The sequence below is a fragment of the Brachyhypopomus gauderio genome, chromosome 8 (assembly GCF_052324685.1).
Source record: "Brachyhypopomus gauderio isolate BG-103 chromosome 8, BGAUD_0.2, whole genome shotgun sequence".
NCBI classification, from domain to species: domain Eukaryota; kingdom Metazoa; phylum Chordata; class Actinopteri; order Gymnotiformes; family Hypopomidae; genus Brachyhypopomus; species Brachyhypopomus gauderio.
In genome coordinates this window covers 14,655,847-14,673,517 of record NC_135218.1, presented here as the reverse complement: position 1 = coordinate 14,673,517, position 17,671 = coordinate 14,655,847, and the positions used below count along the sequence as shown (strand labels likewise).

At 41.4% G+C, this 17,671-nt stretch overlaps 1 protein-coding gene across 2 annotated transcripts in view; it reads right to left on the bottom strand.

Annotated features, from left to right (window-relative positions):
* brinp3a.1 (bone morphogenetic protein/retinoic acid inducible neural-specific 3a, tandem duplicate 1) overlaps positions 1–17,671 on the bottom strand; it is a 55,278-nt gene that overhangs the window by 18,581 nt on the left and 19,026 nt on the right. For both annotated transcript variants that reach the window (XM_077014773.1, XM_077014772.1), the window contains exons 3-4: positions 14,688–14,875; positions 11,102–11,286 (exon numbers count right to left, since the gene is read on the bottom strand). In XM_077014773.1, coding sequence (XP_076870888.1) covers positions 11,102–11,286; positions 14,688–14,875 — 373 coding nt within the window. The remainder of the gene's footprint in view (positions 1–11,101; positions 11,287–14,687; positions 14,876–17,671) is intronic.

Below are 17,671 nucleotides of genomic sequence, written 5' to 3'. Positions count from 1 at the left end.
GATTTGGAGTGCATGATTTCAGACTTGAGATCTTTTCTGTATTCTTCTGTCTTGAAATGTTTTTTAACACATGCAGGTGTTTTAATATGCACCTAACATTCGATCACTGTGTTTTGTAATCAAAGTTGGGACTGCTGATTTGCAGGTAACCACGTTTTACCTCCTTCAAAGTCTTGCGGTGGTATGTGAAGAAACTAGCTGTGTTTTCCAAACATTTTCCAATAGCAACAGTTGTGTCAGCATAAAAGTGTTTTATGAGAGCTTCTTGAAGCAGCTCTGCTGCACTAGTTGGCTGGGGGAGATCATGTAGACAGAGACACTTCTGCAATAGAATGGAAACAACTGTGTGTGGGAAATGCAGGATTTTAATGTCTTTGTTCAGCATCTCTAAAATGACAAAATATAATTTAACCATTAACTGGTTATATTGAGTAGCTATGAATTGCAGCTCAAACTCAGATAAAAAGAATTCTTTATTGGTTCCTAACGATTGTTATAATAATATCTTTTTTTTTATTGAACAAAGAAGCAAGGTTATTCAAGGTTTTACCTATTAGTCTATTAGTATTCCTGACAAAGACATTCATCCAATCAGAAGGGAGGACAGAGAGGTAGTGTGTAAGCTGCTGGGAACTCAGAAACACATTCACAGTTCACATGCAAAATCTAAAACACCATATACATAAATCACCATTTGCTTTGTGATCCTACCCTTGCAACAATTACACATCTATACCTGTAAGCAAAGCACATTCGAGCATTTTTTGTCAGGTTCACTTGGATTTGTTGTCACATTTTTCAGTTTTGAAGAGACTTAGATAAGCGTCTTCTAAAGCTAGCAGCCATTAATGTTATTAATGCTTATTATGTATGATCACTTGTTTTAAAATTGCCCTTTCCCATTGCAGTTCAGAGAACAGCAGACACTGAATCAGGTCTAGTCATCAGGAGCACACGCCTCTGCATCATGCATGTGTTTATGCAGAGTGGTCTTTTAGAATCACACCAGCTGCCTTTATTAAAAAGACATTTTCCGGTTGCCGTATGCTCTTGTGCCTGCATGTGCTATGGATAAGCTTATGGTTGCAGAGAAGGAAAAAAGCATCAAAATGGAATTATATTTTGCTCCATAGAAAATGGAACCTTATTGAAAACAGCAGGAATTCACATAGCAGGAAGTAGTGGTTAATACTTTCAGCTGAGGCCCCTAAATGAAACAGCGATATGCTCTTTACAAGGAACCTCATCCTTGTTAGCATTAGTTAGAAATTTCTTTTTGATTTTCTGAATTCTGCTCTTTTTCTTTAGTATTTGGGATGGATTTGAAGAGTTTTACTTGGGTTTAATACAGTAGAAAGAGGAAGGAAGCTTTTAGTTCGGCTTGCAGATGTTTTATTCTTCTCAGGTTTAACTTGAGATGCTTGACTGATGACCCAGGAGCTGATAAAAAGAACTGCCAAACTTCCTTCTTTACTGATAACGTAAGTTGTACTGCACTGCCGATACAGATTCCCTGCAAGTCAGAAGGAAGACTTGCAGTATGGAAGTATGGCAGGGTAAAAAAACAACAACAAAAACATTTGTAAGAGTAGCACTTGGATTAAGAAATGTTAATTTCATTATCTTTAAAATCCAGGTATTTCTATAAATCCAATCTATTTGGCTCCTAACATTTCCATAAGAAGGATTCCCTCCCATATGCCAGATTCCTCAAAATCACCTGTTTTGATCACTTACAATATGCAAGGAATATAGTGACGTTTATTGTGAACAGCCTGTTAATTGCTTACCAAAACAACCAACACGTAACCCAACTCACAGGGGCTGGGCTTAAACAACAACGAACAACAAACTAAACATTTAAATCCTACAACATAAACAAGGAACAAGTGCAACACAACACTAATGAGATGAGGAACAAGTGCAACAGATGAACACACACACACACGGAACCACAAACACAAATCACACCCACAAACATACACACACAGATAGTGGGCTGTGACAAAAGTGCAGAGGTGTATAATCCAGGTTCAGAAAGTAAAAGTCCTCACCAGGATTTTGCTCAGGCTTCCTGGATTGTGTTGATTCCACTTATTTTACCTGGATTGCACTAATTAGAAAATCTAGCATGCTTGAACAAAATCCTGGTGAGGACTTTTACTTTCTGAACCTGGATTATACACCTCTGCAAAAGTGCGTATGCCTTTCACTTCAGTCCCTTTTTGTGTTATTCTGAATTTATGTTACTAGTGTCAATCAATATAATTTCAAAGTCAGATACATTTCCAGCATGTTGTTCATGTATACTGCTCAAAAAAGTTAAGGGAACAATTAAATCATATATCAGGATTTCGATGAATGATTCAAACTGAAAATCTTTAATGATATAAACTTGATATAAAGATTTCAAGCTCTTTTTTATTGTTCAAACACCAATGCTTTTCATCAACAGTGATGGCTCAGTTATCTTGAAAAAGTAATCCGATTACTTAGTTACGTTACATATTACTTGATTTTAAAAGTAACTACGTTAGATCACAAGTTACTTTAGTAGTTACATTCAGCAGCAAAATGAGTTTTTCCAATACTCACTTTATTGGAAATGCATTTTTAACAGTAACAATGTATCTCCTGACATGTTTGTGTCACTGCATGGTATTATTTGTAAATGTATTTGTAAATGTAATACAAGAGAACTATTCAGTCAGACAGCAATTTGTTGTGAAACGAAATAGCATTACAATTTCAAACATTTTTAAGTACGTTAGCCAAAATTCCAGCACTTTTCAAACCTGGAACACAATGCAACATTAAAAGTTGTTAGGTAACTGTTCCTTCCTTTGTTTTTGAGGGGTAAGTCTTTATATTACCACATATCATTACGGAGAACACCACAGAATGACGTGAACACGCTCGCACTCTCACAGGATTGTGCGCGGCGTGCAGAATCTTGCGCTACTGTCACACGTAAAAGTATAACTGAGCCAAGAATAAAGCAAAAATATATTTTTTTATTAAGGAAAATAAAAATAGTAACACAGTTACTTGGAAAAGTAACTTTAATCTGAGTACTGGACTGGAAATAGTAACTCGTTATATTTCTCGTTACTGAAAAAAGTGGTAAGATTAGAGTAAAGCTGGGCGTACACTGTACGATATTTTAAATCGTGTACTCAGCTCCAGCTCAAACTGTACGACTAAATCGCAGGGTTTAAAAGTTCACAGCTCACGATTCATATACTCACACTATACGACCCGACACTCTCATGCGATCTCACGAGGAGCGATTTGAATTTCAAACATGTTTGATATTCTTGCGATGCTGCGATTTCTGATCGGGAGTTGGTCGTGAGGTGTGAATCGCTCCTCGTTTACCTGTGTAAACTATACGATGCACGACACGCGATTGAGCTGAAACTCGGCCCGATCGCAAAAATAGTCGCACGAGTGAAAAATCGGCTGAAAATGGGCCAAAAATCGCACAGTATACGCCCAGCTTAACGCGTTACTGACATCACTGTTCGTCAATTACAATTAGACTGTATTGCCATGCAACATATTTTTTGTGGACAAGACTTGTTTTAAATGCAGATAAAACAAAGCTTATGATGTTTTCAAAAACCAAATTAAATGTATTAGCTTTACCTACTAGTACCACTCTTCAGGCTACAGCAAGTCAAGTCACAAGTCTTTAGGCTTGTGCGACAGTTTTGGCTTAAAGCCGGTGTTATGCAGAATTCCAACTCCCCTCGTTTATCCGTGCATAATGATGCTACAGATGACATTGTCGATTTATGTTTCTATGCATAAATAAGAGCTAGACTTTAATTATCCATCACAGCAAACGGCACGGCATTATCTATGTCCAAAGCCACACTGGCTCAAGGGTGTTAATAAAATACACACTGGCTATACCGAAGTTCACCTCTGACCACATATGACCACACACTCTGACCAGTATTACAGCAGTATTATGTCTAAATATATAGTTAGGACAAAACTAGAGTGCTCAATGAACTAAGTTATAGTCATTGTAACTCCCTAATATCATCTGTAGTGTCTTTATGCATGTGCAAACGAGGGGACTCAGAATTTGGCACATGTTGGTTTGAAAAAAATTCTCTGTTGTGCCTGCTGCTTGCATGTGCTAAATGAAATTAAGCACTTTCTTCTTTGATTTACAACTTTGATCTACCACCTGATTAACTTTCTGCTCCACCCCTAATGGATGAAGAAAAGTCTACAGAAAAGCGGCACCTCAATATAAGCCGCATGGTTCAAATCGTGGGGAAAAAAGTAGCGGCTTATAGTCCGGAAAATATGGTAATCGTAATGTGGTAGTCATATTGGGGGATGAACGTCTGTTATAGAGATATTAGCGTCACTGTAAACAAAAATATTATTACAGAAGTTTTCTCTCAATGAGTCAAATGAGTCGTGTACACTAATTTACACACATCACTCCTGTTAAACACTAATTGTGGCAATTAATTTATTAACAGTTAACTTAAAATGTCAATGGTTGTTTTGATGTTGGTTTACAAATTACACTACGCTAATTGGGGCTACTACACTAGCTGTAATGAGAGCTAAGTGGCTAATGTAAACTAAACAAAATTTTCTGGTGTTTTCAGGTGTTTAATGGAACTTGATGTGGTTGTTCCAGTGTCTTTACATGATGCCAGTTATGTTCAATGATTTTAAACTCCATTTAGCCAAAGGTTACCACGTACCATGTTCAAATGCAAAAATTCCATTTAAATTTGCAATTTGGTAGGCATCTATTCATATTTCATTTACACATACATAATGATGCTTTATTTGTTTAATGCTTTCATTTATTTAAATGAAAATGTATTTCCTGGTTTGAATGTTTCAAGTTTCATGTGATCATGCAAAGGTTGTATCAAAATTATAAATTAAATGTTATTCACTTAATATGTATTTGCATTCCGTGATAATTTGTTTGAAATGTAATTTTCAACCTCACCACCACGCTAAAAAGATGTTAAAATTCAAATGTTAAAGGGGAACTAGCACCTTTCCTGTTTGCAATAACATGTTGATACCAACAGCATTCAATCTGCATCAAAAGATTAAATGAATTTTCATTTCATGGTCTTCCACTACAGTCAGCCAATCACTTTTCACAGCCTTACACTTTAATCAGCCTATCAGGTTCCACAGCTTTCCACCTCAGGCAGCAAATCAGGACGGGACTATAGCACGCTAAACAGTACAGGCAAGTTTTTTTAAACATTGCTGCAGAAGTGCTCATTGGATTAATTCAAAGGGTAACACACAAGACCTTATGGTGAATTTACACTTGATTATTAGTGTGAAAAGTAAATCAAGCAAGTGGCAAAATTCTTTGACTTATCTGGTGCTGATGTGACTGTTATTGCCAAACTGAGAGCTGTGCCAGAGCAACTAAGTGTGCCTAGAACTATGGCGGTCAGATGCTAGATTGAGCGCTATTTTGGACGAGTCCGAGTCGAGTTGAGAGTCATTAGGGACGAGTTTCAAGTCAAGTCTGAACTCTTTTTGTAGGCGAGTGCCCATCTCTGCTTGTTTGTGAGGAATGATGATTGTGTTGTTTTACATATATATATATATATATATATATATGTAATCTTGATGGGACGTATCCTGGTAAAACAAAGGTTATAATGATGATAATTCAGTGGAAACCAAAATCATTAACCCACTGAGGGTTGACTCAAAATCAATCTGGAAAGCAAAAAAATAAAAAATAAATAAATCTGATCCAAGCTGATCCAAGTTGCCTGAATTTTATCATGACATCTCATAATGTAATTCAGTAAACTACATGGCACCCATATGCCTGTATGCACTCCAAACATGCCTGTATACAGTCCAAGCAACATCTGAGCATGCTCTTGATGAGACAGAGTGGGACGGTGTTCTAGCGGATGTTCTCCCAGACCTGGATCAGCACATCAGTGAGCCCCAGGGCACTCCGGGCCAGTACTTGGTGACATCAGATGCAATGAAACATAAGATCCCCGAGTTCCTCAAATGGATTGAGGTCTAGGGAATATGAGTGCCAGCCAATGGCATCAATGCCTCTCCCAGAAGAGGATGTTGGGCCCTCATGCCACCATCATGGAGCCCAGCATCTGATTGTCTTGCTGTTGTCTCTCCAGTGCACCTCTTGTTGTTTTCATTTGCATCAAAGCAGTAGAAAATGTTTCATAATAATTTGTGCTTCCTAACTGGACAGATTGCTATCCTATCCCTGAAGCTATGACTTGGAGATATACAGTGATCATTAAGTTGCATTAATTTATTTGAGCATTGTATACGCATATTTGTGTCTGTATGATATTGAGAATGTTACCTGCAAATTACTAAGTAATGAATAACACACAGTAATTACGATCATACACACTTTCATCTTCTCAAGTGTACAGCATGTGCAGCAAGTGTATAGAAAAAAAAAACCTATTAATAATTAAAGGTTGTGAGGAGGGTTTAACAGCCTGATATCCAGATTCAGGGCCATATTGTGTTGTACCACATGACTGCTAGCTGGTGTCCTAGAGCGTTTGGGCCTTGGACAAAACCACCTAAACATGAAACCTTTTTACTCTCCTGAATATATGGGTAATGTGTAGTTAGATAATCATGCTCAAAGTAATAAAAATATCATTGAAATCCATAAAGTATTTTTTGTTTTTAGAAGTACACATTTATATTTTACAAGCTTATCTGTTTACACATCAAAATGCCAAGTCTGTAGTCATTCCAAAAGTCAACAACCTATCTTTACTTTTATCACAAACACGAATGTCAGGTTGTTGTAACTATAATTTCTTTACTGGTATGTTCATTTGGTTTTTTCTCTTTTCATAACAATAATGCATCAAATATTACAATGGTCAATAACACTGAAGTGCACACAGCTCTCACCAAAATGCAGTTTTAGATCTTCTTTTCACCATGGTGGCTCATTCTTGCAGTTTAAAATCCATTTATTACCAACAGTGTAGAAAATCAGTCTCTTGCTCATTAGAGGCTGATGCCTCATATTCCAAACAGCTGACAAATAAATGCACAGGCCTCTCAGGGAAACACAGAATTCCTCACCCTGCTGCACAACTCTGCCAGCAATTTCACCTTTATTTATTTATGTCTCCCTTCTTTCCTCGTCAGAATCCACCATCTCTCATAGGCTGTCCATTAGACTGCATCATAATCTTTACCGTGAATAGTCACCATTTCTTTTAACTGGTCTCGGTCCAAGTGTTGAATTAAGGCTGCTGAGGTTGGGAATATTTCCCATCAGTCACTTGAAGTGGCAGGAAAATGAAGAGCCCACATGAAGACTTCTGTGTGTTCATCTCAATCTGGACACCTCACAGGCACTTTAGTAAAGGCAGTCCTGCCAGAAGGACAATGTATCTTGTTTCCCATTACTGCAAAGTGTTTTATACAGGGATGTGAAAGAGCTGCTGTAACTACTGAACTGCCTCTTTATATGTACTCAATGATGGTACCCAGACTATTATTTTAACTGAACACAGAAAGACTGTTTACCAGTGTAAGACTACCAAAGTCACCTGAGTCATTTCACACACACTATTTACAAACATGCCTTGAGCACTGACCTTTACCAAACATTCTGTTTGCCAAGGTTATAGAAGAACACTATGGATACAGCCATTATCATGCACACAGATCAGTGTTATATGTTTAAGCAAAATGACAGGGTTTCAGTGACTTATAGGGTTGCAATTTTGATGGATGTCCCCGAGATGGACCATCCTCATCACTATGATTCTGGATTTGCCCTCAATAAAAGTTGCTGTACTCCATGGTTGCGCCCTGCCTTTTTTCACTCATTGTTACATAATGATCAGCCTACAAAGGTCACAGTGAGAGAGCGACTGGTGCGTGGTTGCTCCGTTGGGTTGAAACTCCGGCAACTTAACCGAAGCAGTCTGAGTACCTTTCGTCCCAACCCTGCCAAGCTGGCAGGATCAAATCCCCTGGTGCTGTGGGAAAGAGCACATCTCGTCATAGTTTGAGGAAGTCCCTTGTGGAGACTCCCCCACTGGACTTCACACACGATTGGAGCCCAGGTAAATGCATAGAGTCTACATGTCATGTGTCAGTGCCTCTTTGAGGATCACCCCATCGCACACGACGTTAGCAAACAGTTTAATTGGGAGCACTTACTGGAGGGGCTAGGGCAAGCCCCAGCTATGAGCTGTCTGCCTCTCTCCAACTGCCTCCGTCCTACTGTCCGCTGCCAAGTCCTTCTTGGGAAGGGTGGGGAGTGTGTGGAGGAGGCTATGAGTCCCTGTGACAGCCTTGTAAGGCCCACTAGTCCTTTCCTATACCCTGTGTAGAAAGGACTGTAGGCTGTAGGCCTGAGGTTTCTACGCCTGTGACTCCGCCAGCGGCTACCCAGTCTTGTATTCCCAGCGTGAAACACTGCACAGTCTGCTGTTCCCAGCATACCCTACCTCGTCTCCCCCGCCCTCCAGGGGGCGCCATCGCTCCCTGGAGCATGTTGTCTGTGCTACACTGCACCTGTTGTGCCAGCGGCCGTAGCACACAGAGCTCCGGTCTTCCTGGCCCTCATGCTTCCCATGTCTCCAAAGGCCATTCTGTCACCTTTCAGTCTACTGCGTTTTCATTGGCCACTCTCTCTCACAGCGCTCTCGTGGCCACCCTGTCAGCAGTCGCCTGCTTCTGTGGCCACCCTATTGGCCTTCGAGCCTCCTGTGTCCACTTCACCAGTCTTCCTGTCTGCCGAAACATTTTCCCCTCATCTTGTTCCTCGCTCAGTTGTAATCTCTGCTGAGTTATCCATGTCCTCTGTCCTGCTGTCCTGTCACACTTTGGGAGCCATATCCTAAAGGGATTCTACCGTAGCATGCCCTCCTCTGGCATCATGGTTCCCTTGTGCTCTGCTTTAGTTTCAGTGTCTGTCTTTGCTTGGTTGCAATGTTTTTGCGTTCTCTGCCCCAATTATCTTGAGATTTTCCTCATTGCCTTTTAACTCCTTTGTGTATTTGTACATTGTGTATTCTGGTCACTTGCAGGTTTTTGCTATCGTTTCTACCTACAGCTATCCAGTCGTGTTATCGCTTGTTTTTATTAGTTAGGCTCCATTATTGTGTTTACCTTCCATTTTGTATTCATTGTTATGTATTCTGGTTTTGTTTTTGTATGACTCCCCTGGATTCGTAACCCTGGACCATCCTCGTAATTATGATTCTGGATTTGCCCTCAATAAGAGTTGCTTTCCTCTGCGTTTGCTTCCGGCATTACAAAGGAATACATCATGATGACTTGAAATTAATGACTAAATGAATATCCAATGATAATTAATTGTTATGTAATTGATGCTTAGACTAACGAATTCAAAGTTGTGTCTGGCAACTTTTGTTATGTAGTCAAGTAACAGCAGTTTAGTATGTTACCTAGCTTTCTAGTTGCAGTAGCCATTAAAATGGAGTGTACCTCGTACATTTGTGATATCTACAGCCAAAGTACATTTTACATTGGTTAGGTACTGTTGCATGTCTGCTGTTCACTTATCTGTATGCTTTTCAATATTTTCGAAGTTCTTGTGACTACATTTTAACAGCAAAAATTGTATGAACATTTATGAATGCTTAACGTTAGGACCTGTGTTGGGTATCACATTGGTATCAGTGAATCCCCCACCCCCCACCACATGCCCCCTTAACCGCGGGCTTGATAAGAGATAAAGCAGCCAAGAAATGTGCAGAACTGCATGATGCTATCATGTCAATATGGGCCAAATTCTCTGAGGAATGTTTCCAGCACACTGTTGAATCTATGCCACATAGAAATAAGAAACTGAAGGCATAAGGGAGTCCAACCTGGTACTAACAAGATGTGCCTAATAAAGTGGCTGATGTGTGTGTGTATGTGTATGTACGATATTGAACATCATTTATTAAATAACTATTTAACTAGTTCCTGCAGCCACTCTAATGTGCAGTTTTGATCAGTTCTACTCTCACATACAGAAGCATCCTATAGTAAATTAAATACATCCTAAGGTATCCTTAATGAATAGTTAAGACTTTATGTATATGTCTATTTTTTTTTGCTACCCCTTAAAGAGTTAGAAGCACCTGACTGCACAGCACTGATTTAATGGACTCCTGTAGCTCTACTGGTAGCAGGTAGAGCAAGGTGCTGACATGTTTTGGATTCAGTTCCCAGGGAGTCAGATATGTGTGATATACGCTGCTAAATATATGCAGGTTGCTCTGTCAACTTCAGAAAATGCAGTGTATGTATGTTTAGTACATTCTTCCTTCTGTCCTTCGATTAATTAAAGTTCAGTTCAGTTCAGAACTGTTTGTATTGGCTTTTCACATTCACATTTGTATGTGACCTATTTCTGCTACCATTGTGTGCAGACCTCTGCCCTGAAAGAGCCCACATGAACAGTTACACAGAAAATAATATGCATTATCCAAATATACTGAAAGAGTCTGAACTCCAACGACAAAGACTACAAATTCCCCTTTATATATGTGAGTTCACGAATGAATCAGCAAGAAAATGAAAGTGCTCACAGCAGTGATGATTGCACTGAGGATGCCAACGTCACTCCCATTCCCACACACACATACAGACACACACATACAGATCTATCATTTGTCACTGGAATCTCATGGCCACGAGTCCGATATGCATCCAATGCATTGTTGAGCAATGCAGGAAAGGGGCCTAAACCTGATTTGAAAAGATTTGTGTTCACACTGCTTACAGGAAAATCAGATCAGGGTCACATGTACGCAAAACAATTACATTAGCTAAACTTCCATCATGTAGTGCGAATCCCCTGCAGTCAAACACTACACAGCTCTACAAAGGTGCCATCCGCAAAACTAAAAATGCTGTAGAAAAAAAAAAGTCATGCAGTAACTCCTCCCATTCTCCATCTGCTCTCCAAAACAAACAAAAAAACATGCAGCTGCGTCCCCCTGAAACAATAGAGACAGACTCTCTTAACTCCGGCTTAATCCTAAATATAACTGGGGTCGGTTCTTCTACTCTGTGCACATCTAGGCCAGAGGGTTACCTTGATGGCGGTGGAGGCGATCTGGAGGTGGTGCAGCTTGCGCAGTGTGCTCTCACGATCTATGAAGTAGGAGGCAGCCAGCTGGTGGAGGGCCTCCAGAGTGACGGCCGTGCTGTTCAAGTCACTCAGGTCGGCTGTCCGGCTCAGCCTCCTCTTGTCAACAAATATAGTTAATGCCTCCTCACCTGCAACAGGGCAGAAGACACGGATGAGCAGCGAGGAGGGCGAGAGAAGGTCAGGCAGAATGCAGGTGGGTAATTATGGGAGGATTATGATGATACTAAAGGAATAAAATGGAATTTGCTGAATTTGCCTTTCACTTGTTCTGAGAATAAATAAAACAGCAAAGAGCTTATACTGCCCATTTCCAAGTCTTGATAACAGAGGAAAAATTACTCGTTAAAACCAAGAATGAGATTTACCTGTATTTAACCAGTATTTAACAGTTCATAACAGTTTAATATAAAACAAATATACAGCCTGTTGGCAGCTCTCAAACATTTTCAACCATGAGTTACAGTGATATTAGACCTGAATATTAGACTAAAAATACTTTTCAAAGATGGGAGTTTATTTTTCCATCACTATAGCTGGATTGCGTTTTGTTCCTGCATGCTGGCTGGTTAGTGCTTGCGGTGAATTGGCATTACAAAAGTGTATGAATGGTAAATGACAGACAGTACTCCAGCTTACACTTCAGCATTGGAATCCTGTCTGGAGAGCAAACTGGTAATTGAGATCTTTCAATTGTGTAGCTCATTTTCATAAGATTGTCAAAAGACTGTCAAAGGAACAATGCAAGCCAGCTGATTACATAGATGAAGGTCAAAACAACAGAGCCAAGTTGCACATGGCATGGAAAGATGTAGCTAAATAATAATCATGTCATATGTCTCTAGTGTGTTTTTATTCCCTTTAGGGTGTAATCTCAGAATGTTTTCTAGAAGCAATATTGAGAAGGCAAAAGGATAATAGGCAAGGAAGTGTAACTCACAATTCACTCAAACCATCACTTACATCATTATTTCTATGTTTTCTGCTTTGGAAATTTAAATTTGATTGCATTTTATGTATTTGTCCATAAATCCTTTACTTGCAGCTTTAATATAGTAAACACCAAGAGTTAAAATCTTAAGAGAGGGTTGTTAGTTGGTGCTTCTGTGCTATGAATGAACCAGAGGCCACCACATCAACGAGCACACTGAGCTTGAGGAAAGCTTGGGGAGCTTTGTTGATTATATTTCCTTAAAAAGCCAAATAACTGCAAAGCTATTTACCTAAAAGGCACATCAGGTTCACACCAACTTGCAGTCTTACCTTGAAGCTCTTTACTTAGCCACAAAATCCAGCTCAGCACTGCTATATTATAATTGTCACGGTGAGGCGGCCCCCTACCGGCCGCCTCTGTCCACAGCGGCTGTGTTGTTGTTGTTTTGTGACGTCGTGTACGCCCCTCAGGTGGGCGGAGCCCGTGATCCGTTCCCACCTGATGGTCGTTTGTCTGTCTATATATGCCTTGTCTTTGTACCAGTTGACCGCTGGTCATTATATCCTTAATTCGGATCTATTGCACGGGTTTTAGGTTTGCACACTTTATATTAAACCATCCTTTTTCCCTGAGACTTGGCGTGATCGCTTCCTTTTTGTTGCTCACACCTGTCCGTCACAGAATGACCAGCCACCCTTCGGAAGCCGCCGAGTCTCTTTACTTTCTCCTTCGTTCGTGGTCATGTCTCGTGGTAAGTGTTTGTCTGCGTGGTGTTTTGTGAAGAGTTCCGCCGTGCTTTTGTGTTGTCTGTGGCACGGCGAGGACCAGGGCTGTCTGCCCTGGGAAAAAACTCTTCGTGTTTGTCGTTTGTTTGTTGGAAGAGCTCCGCCGTGCTCGTGTTGTGTTTGTGGCACGGCGAGGACCAAGGCAGTCTCCCTGGTAAGCTCTTCGTCTTGTGTGGTGTTAGTGTGTCCAGGTGAACGGACGTGAGGATCTGTGTGCGTGCGCGTTTGTTATATGTTAAGTGTTTTGTGTGTGTGACGCGGTCGCCGCTCGTCACTGTCGCCTCGCTCCCCGTGTGTCATGTGTTTTATGTGGGGAGCGACTGCGACTCTGAGCGGCGCGTCACCGTCGTTTATGTGTAGTGCACGCAAGTATCGGTCCCGTTCGTTCAATGTCTGCGCACTAAGTTCTGTTTGTCGAGTCTTTGTGTGCATGTTGTGTCCTAACGTGTTGTCTAATGTTTGCGTGTAATTCCACGCATGCTCCTCCCCCTGAATGTGTGTTTGGGGGGGGACCGGCTGTGGTCCCGTGCCATGGGGTGTGGCACGGAGGGCGTCGCTCCCGAGGGAGGCCCTGACCAGGTAAGTGGGGGGTTCTCCTGAGTTAGGATGGAGACCCCTCCCCCCCTGGAGGGGGGATCAGGGTAGTGCGCGTTTGTGTTCTGTGTTGGTGTGTGTGGGTGTGTGTGTGCATTTGTGTTTTATGTGCAGGTGCTTCTCCCTGGCGTTGAATCGTGGCATTCCTGGACCTTGTGGGGGTCTCCAGCTGGCAGGAGCCCCCTTATGTTGTGGGGTGACCGGAGCCCGGTCGGAAAGAGCCCCTCCCTAGAGGGCTGGGGCCCCCGGATGTTTGGGGACCATGGGGCTCCGGTCTGAAGAGCTCCTGCACAGGACGGAGACCCTTCCACGGGGTCCTGGAGGTGAGGTAGCCACGCCCCAGGGAGGTAACCTGCACACACATACACCCCGGACGGACAAGGAGCCGAGGCCCGCCGTCCTCGCACCTGTGGGGCTATGCGGCTTAAGGCCGGTTAGGGCGTGAGGGCCCTGTGACCGACCGGGGCGTGGTTTTGTCTTGTTGACGGCCCAGTCGGTCCAGGGTCCCGCCCAGGGAGGTGAGCTGACTAATGTTATGTGTTTTGTGTTTCAGCTCGTGGACTGCAGGAGGTGTCCCTGCCTGTCCTTGCCTTCCTGCCCCTTCGTGTTGTTGTGCAGCCGCTGTGTGCCACACACCCAGTGGAGGGGAGTGCGGCTTGGTGGGGGGGTCTGTCACGGTGAGGCGGCCCCCTACCGGCCACCTCTGTCCACAGCGGCTGTGTTGTTGTTGTTTTGTGACGTCGTGTACGCCCCTCAGGTGGGCGGAGCCCGTGATCCGTTCCCACCTGATGGTCGTTTGTCTGTCTATATATGCCTTGTCTTTGTACCAGTTGACCGCTGGTCATTATATCCTTAATTCGGATCTATTGCACGGGTTTTAGGTTTGCACACTTTATATTAAACCATCCTTTTTCCCTGAGACTTGGCGTGATCGCTTCCTTTTTGTTGCTCACACCTGCCCGTCACAATAATTATATCAGTTCAAAACATATAATTTATTACTTTGCACCAGTTAATGGAGACATGTATTTTTTACATACATTTGCCCTAAATAAATTGTAGTAAATATGTTAGAGAAGATTCAACATTAAATAATGCTACAATAGTCAAGTAAACGTATCTTTTCAGAGGCTGCTTACTGTACAAGGGAAATTACATTTTTAAGAGAAACTAGGCACAAGTTATATTAAGACATAAGCATATATGTTTATTCTGTTACCTCCCAATGTAGCTGAGAGCAAGAAGTGTGTTCCATATTTCTTGATGATATTGTCAGTAATGGTACTAATGGTGGGACGACGGCCCAGTTGCCTGATGGTCTGCATGAACTCTGGGTCGAGGGGCAAAGGAATGCCATTGTCCTGCCTTTCCAGAGCCAAGCTGTTCACCTTCCAGCGTCCGAACTCTCTGAAATAACACACATGCGCGCACACACATACACACTCCCCATTAGGAAATGACCTCCAGTAAGGAGTGAGGACATTGTGGTGAAACTGATTGCTAAGGGATAGTTGCTAGGAATAGTCTTTCTGAAATTGGTGCTCTTTCTGCAACAAAGAGGGGAAAAAATCACAAAATGATGGGCAAAATAATCCTCACACAGCTTGCGTTCAAGGAGGAGATGCATATTCAGATAAGACCTGCTGAGGAGAAAATGCGATGACTACATGACCTCTGTTCCTGCTATTTCAATCTCTTTTGAGCATTTCTCCTCATTTTTTGCCATGATGTTTCTACTCAATTTCTGGGAATTGAGCCAACCAACTGAAAAAACTGTCTTCCCTCGACAGACACACACACTTTAGCATAATGGTGTAATCTAGTGTCATTTTATGTGACATTTGATTCCAAAAGTTGAGTTGTCTGGATGTAGTGTAATCAGAAACTTTGATGAGCCTCGTCTCTGAATGAAGTGCAAAAAGCATGCAATATGACAATAGCGGAAATTCTCCTAGACAATAGCAAGCTACCAGTTTTCTATTTTTGCTTACTCTTTACAGTAACAGCTGTTTGGTGAAGTAGGCATAATGATGCTGATGGAGCTACCGACAATCTAACTTGATTTGATCAAGTGCAAATTCTCTGCAACAAAACAAAAACATCCTGATTATTGGAAAACATAAATTATTGAATGAAATCTGTGCACAGGCATTTGTGATATTGTTTATATTATGTTTCCATTGAAAATTACAGTAAATGTAATAATAAAATAATAGGAATCGGTACTGAGGAAGTAGTACTGAGGGAGTAGTACTAAGGGAGTAGTACTGAGGGAGTAATACTAAGGGAGTAATACTGAGGGAGTAGTACTGAGGGAGTAGTACTGAGGGAGTAATACTGAGGGAGTAGTACTAAGCGAGTAGTACTGAGGGAGTAATACTAATGGAGTAATACTGAGGGAGTAGTCCTGAGGGAGTAGTACTGAGGGAGTAATACTGAGGGAGTAGTACTAAGCGTGTAGTACTGAGGGAGTAGTACACTATGATAAGTTCACTGCGGCCTCTTGTGACACACTAAATGTTGTTCTGCCACATAACGTCCATACTCTCAGTGCTGTCAGCTTTTAAACACAATTGAAATCTTTTTTTTTTTTGCTGTCCCACCCACAGATAACCAGCTCATTATGGACCATTTCATGTAGAACATAACACATCTGCATAATGAAAAGCAATCATTACTGCTGTAGCAAAAGTAAGACAGAGATGGAGAGGGGGAGAGAGTGAGCATTAAACCATGATCGACATTATGTCAGAGCACAGGGAGCTGATGGACAGTTATGGATGGAGCTGGAGGCTAATCCACCACTGAGCTCCTGGTGCAGCCACACAGCAGGAGAAGGCTTACTGGAGAACTACCTGACACATTTCTCCACTGAGACCTGTGGCTACACAGAGTCAACAGCAAAAACACGCTCCACTGGAACCATCAAAGGCCTAGGGGAAACTAACACTGTCACTCAGGAAGCCACTGAGACTGCCTCTATTGCACTCTGAACAGGTGCAGAAGCACTGATAAAATCAGCTATCTGGGAAACTGTCTCATGCTATGAAGAAAATTAAGGATATCCAAAGTCCAAAATGTAAAGAATGTACCAATGTGCAAAACCCACAATCTTTTCCAATTAGACATACACAATTCAAATGTTATGTTTTATCCATACATTGTTCCGTGTGTAATAATATGTTTAAGAGATTGAGAAACATGGTGAATAACCACTCTGGGTGGATTGTTATTATAGCTCTCCTAGTTTAAGCACTCACTGACTGAACATGAGTAACCTCAGCGTGACTATAGTCATTATACCACCAAAGGCATTGACTTTACTGGCTCACTACTATAGAGGAGGAAAGACATCAATGTGTGTACAACAGAAATGCAGGCAACAAAGACAAAATTCAGGCACAGTCCTTGGAAGTACAGCAGAGGCAATATTAGGGCTGTTCGATTGATGCCAAAGGCATCACCAGGGCTGGAAGGGTTCATTTAAAAATATATCTGTAACTCGATCCAATGGATTACTATATTAAAAGAAATGAAATCCAATTACTTATCTACTTTTGGATTACTTTAGACCCTTGACTTCCAAAGAGTTTCAGAACACTAATCCCCTCCAGTGCTAGCCAGTATGGTCTCCAACAAGCTACTGTTAAGCTTATTAATAACTTAACACATGGGTTAAGGTTAGGTGTATAAACACCTGCTGTAGTCGTTTGTATGGCAAACGAGCCATAGCTGTTATGTTGGGGTATACAGGTAGTGAATCTACATCTTCAACCAATAGTGCTGCTGTTATGACTGGAATTGCTATAACGAAGGAATTGCTAAATGTTACTATGTGTAAGTAAATTTTATATAAATATTCTGATACGATTGAAAAATGGCATAAGAACAAGGCAACCGAGTAGTCATTCAGGAGGTGGATTACATGGTATATTTCTTTTGTTTAACTGGTTATCGTTGGAGTTTTTAGCAACTGGGTTGGTAAGTAGAAACCAACAAATGGCAGTAAACTTACAATATACCATACCTTTTGTATTAATGCATATATGTTAATTCAGGGAAGTGAGAACAAAAGATGAAACTCGAGTATCTGGGTACTGAATAGCCTAGGTTGCTTGTAATATTGTACCACCAATCTCTGACATCACTACAGCATCATAACTCACTGGGATTACAGGCACCTCTATACAACATTATAATCTC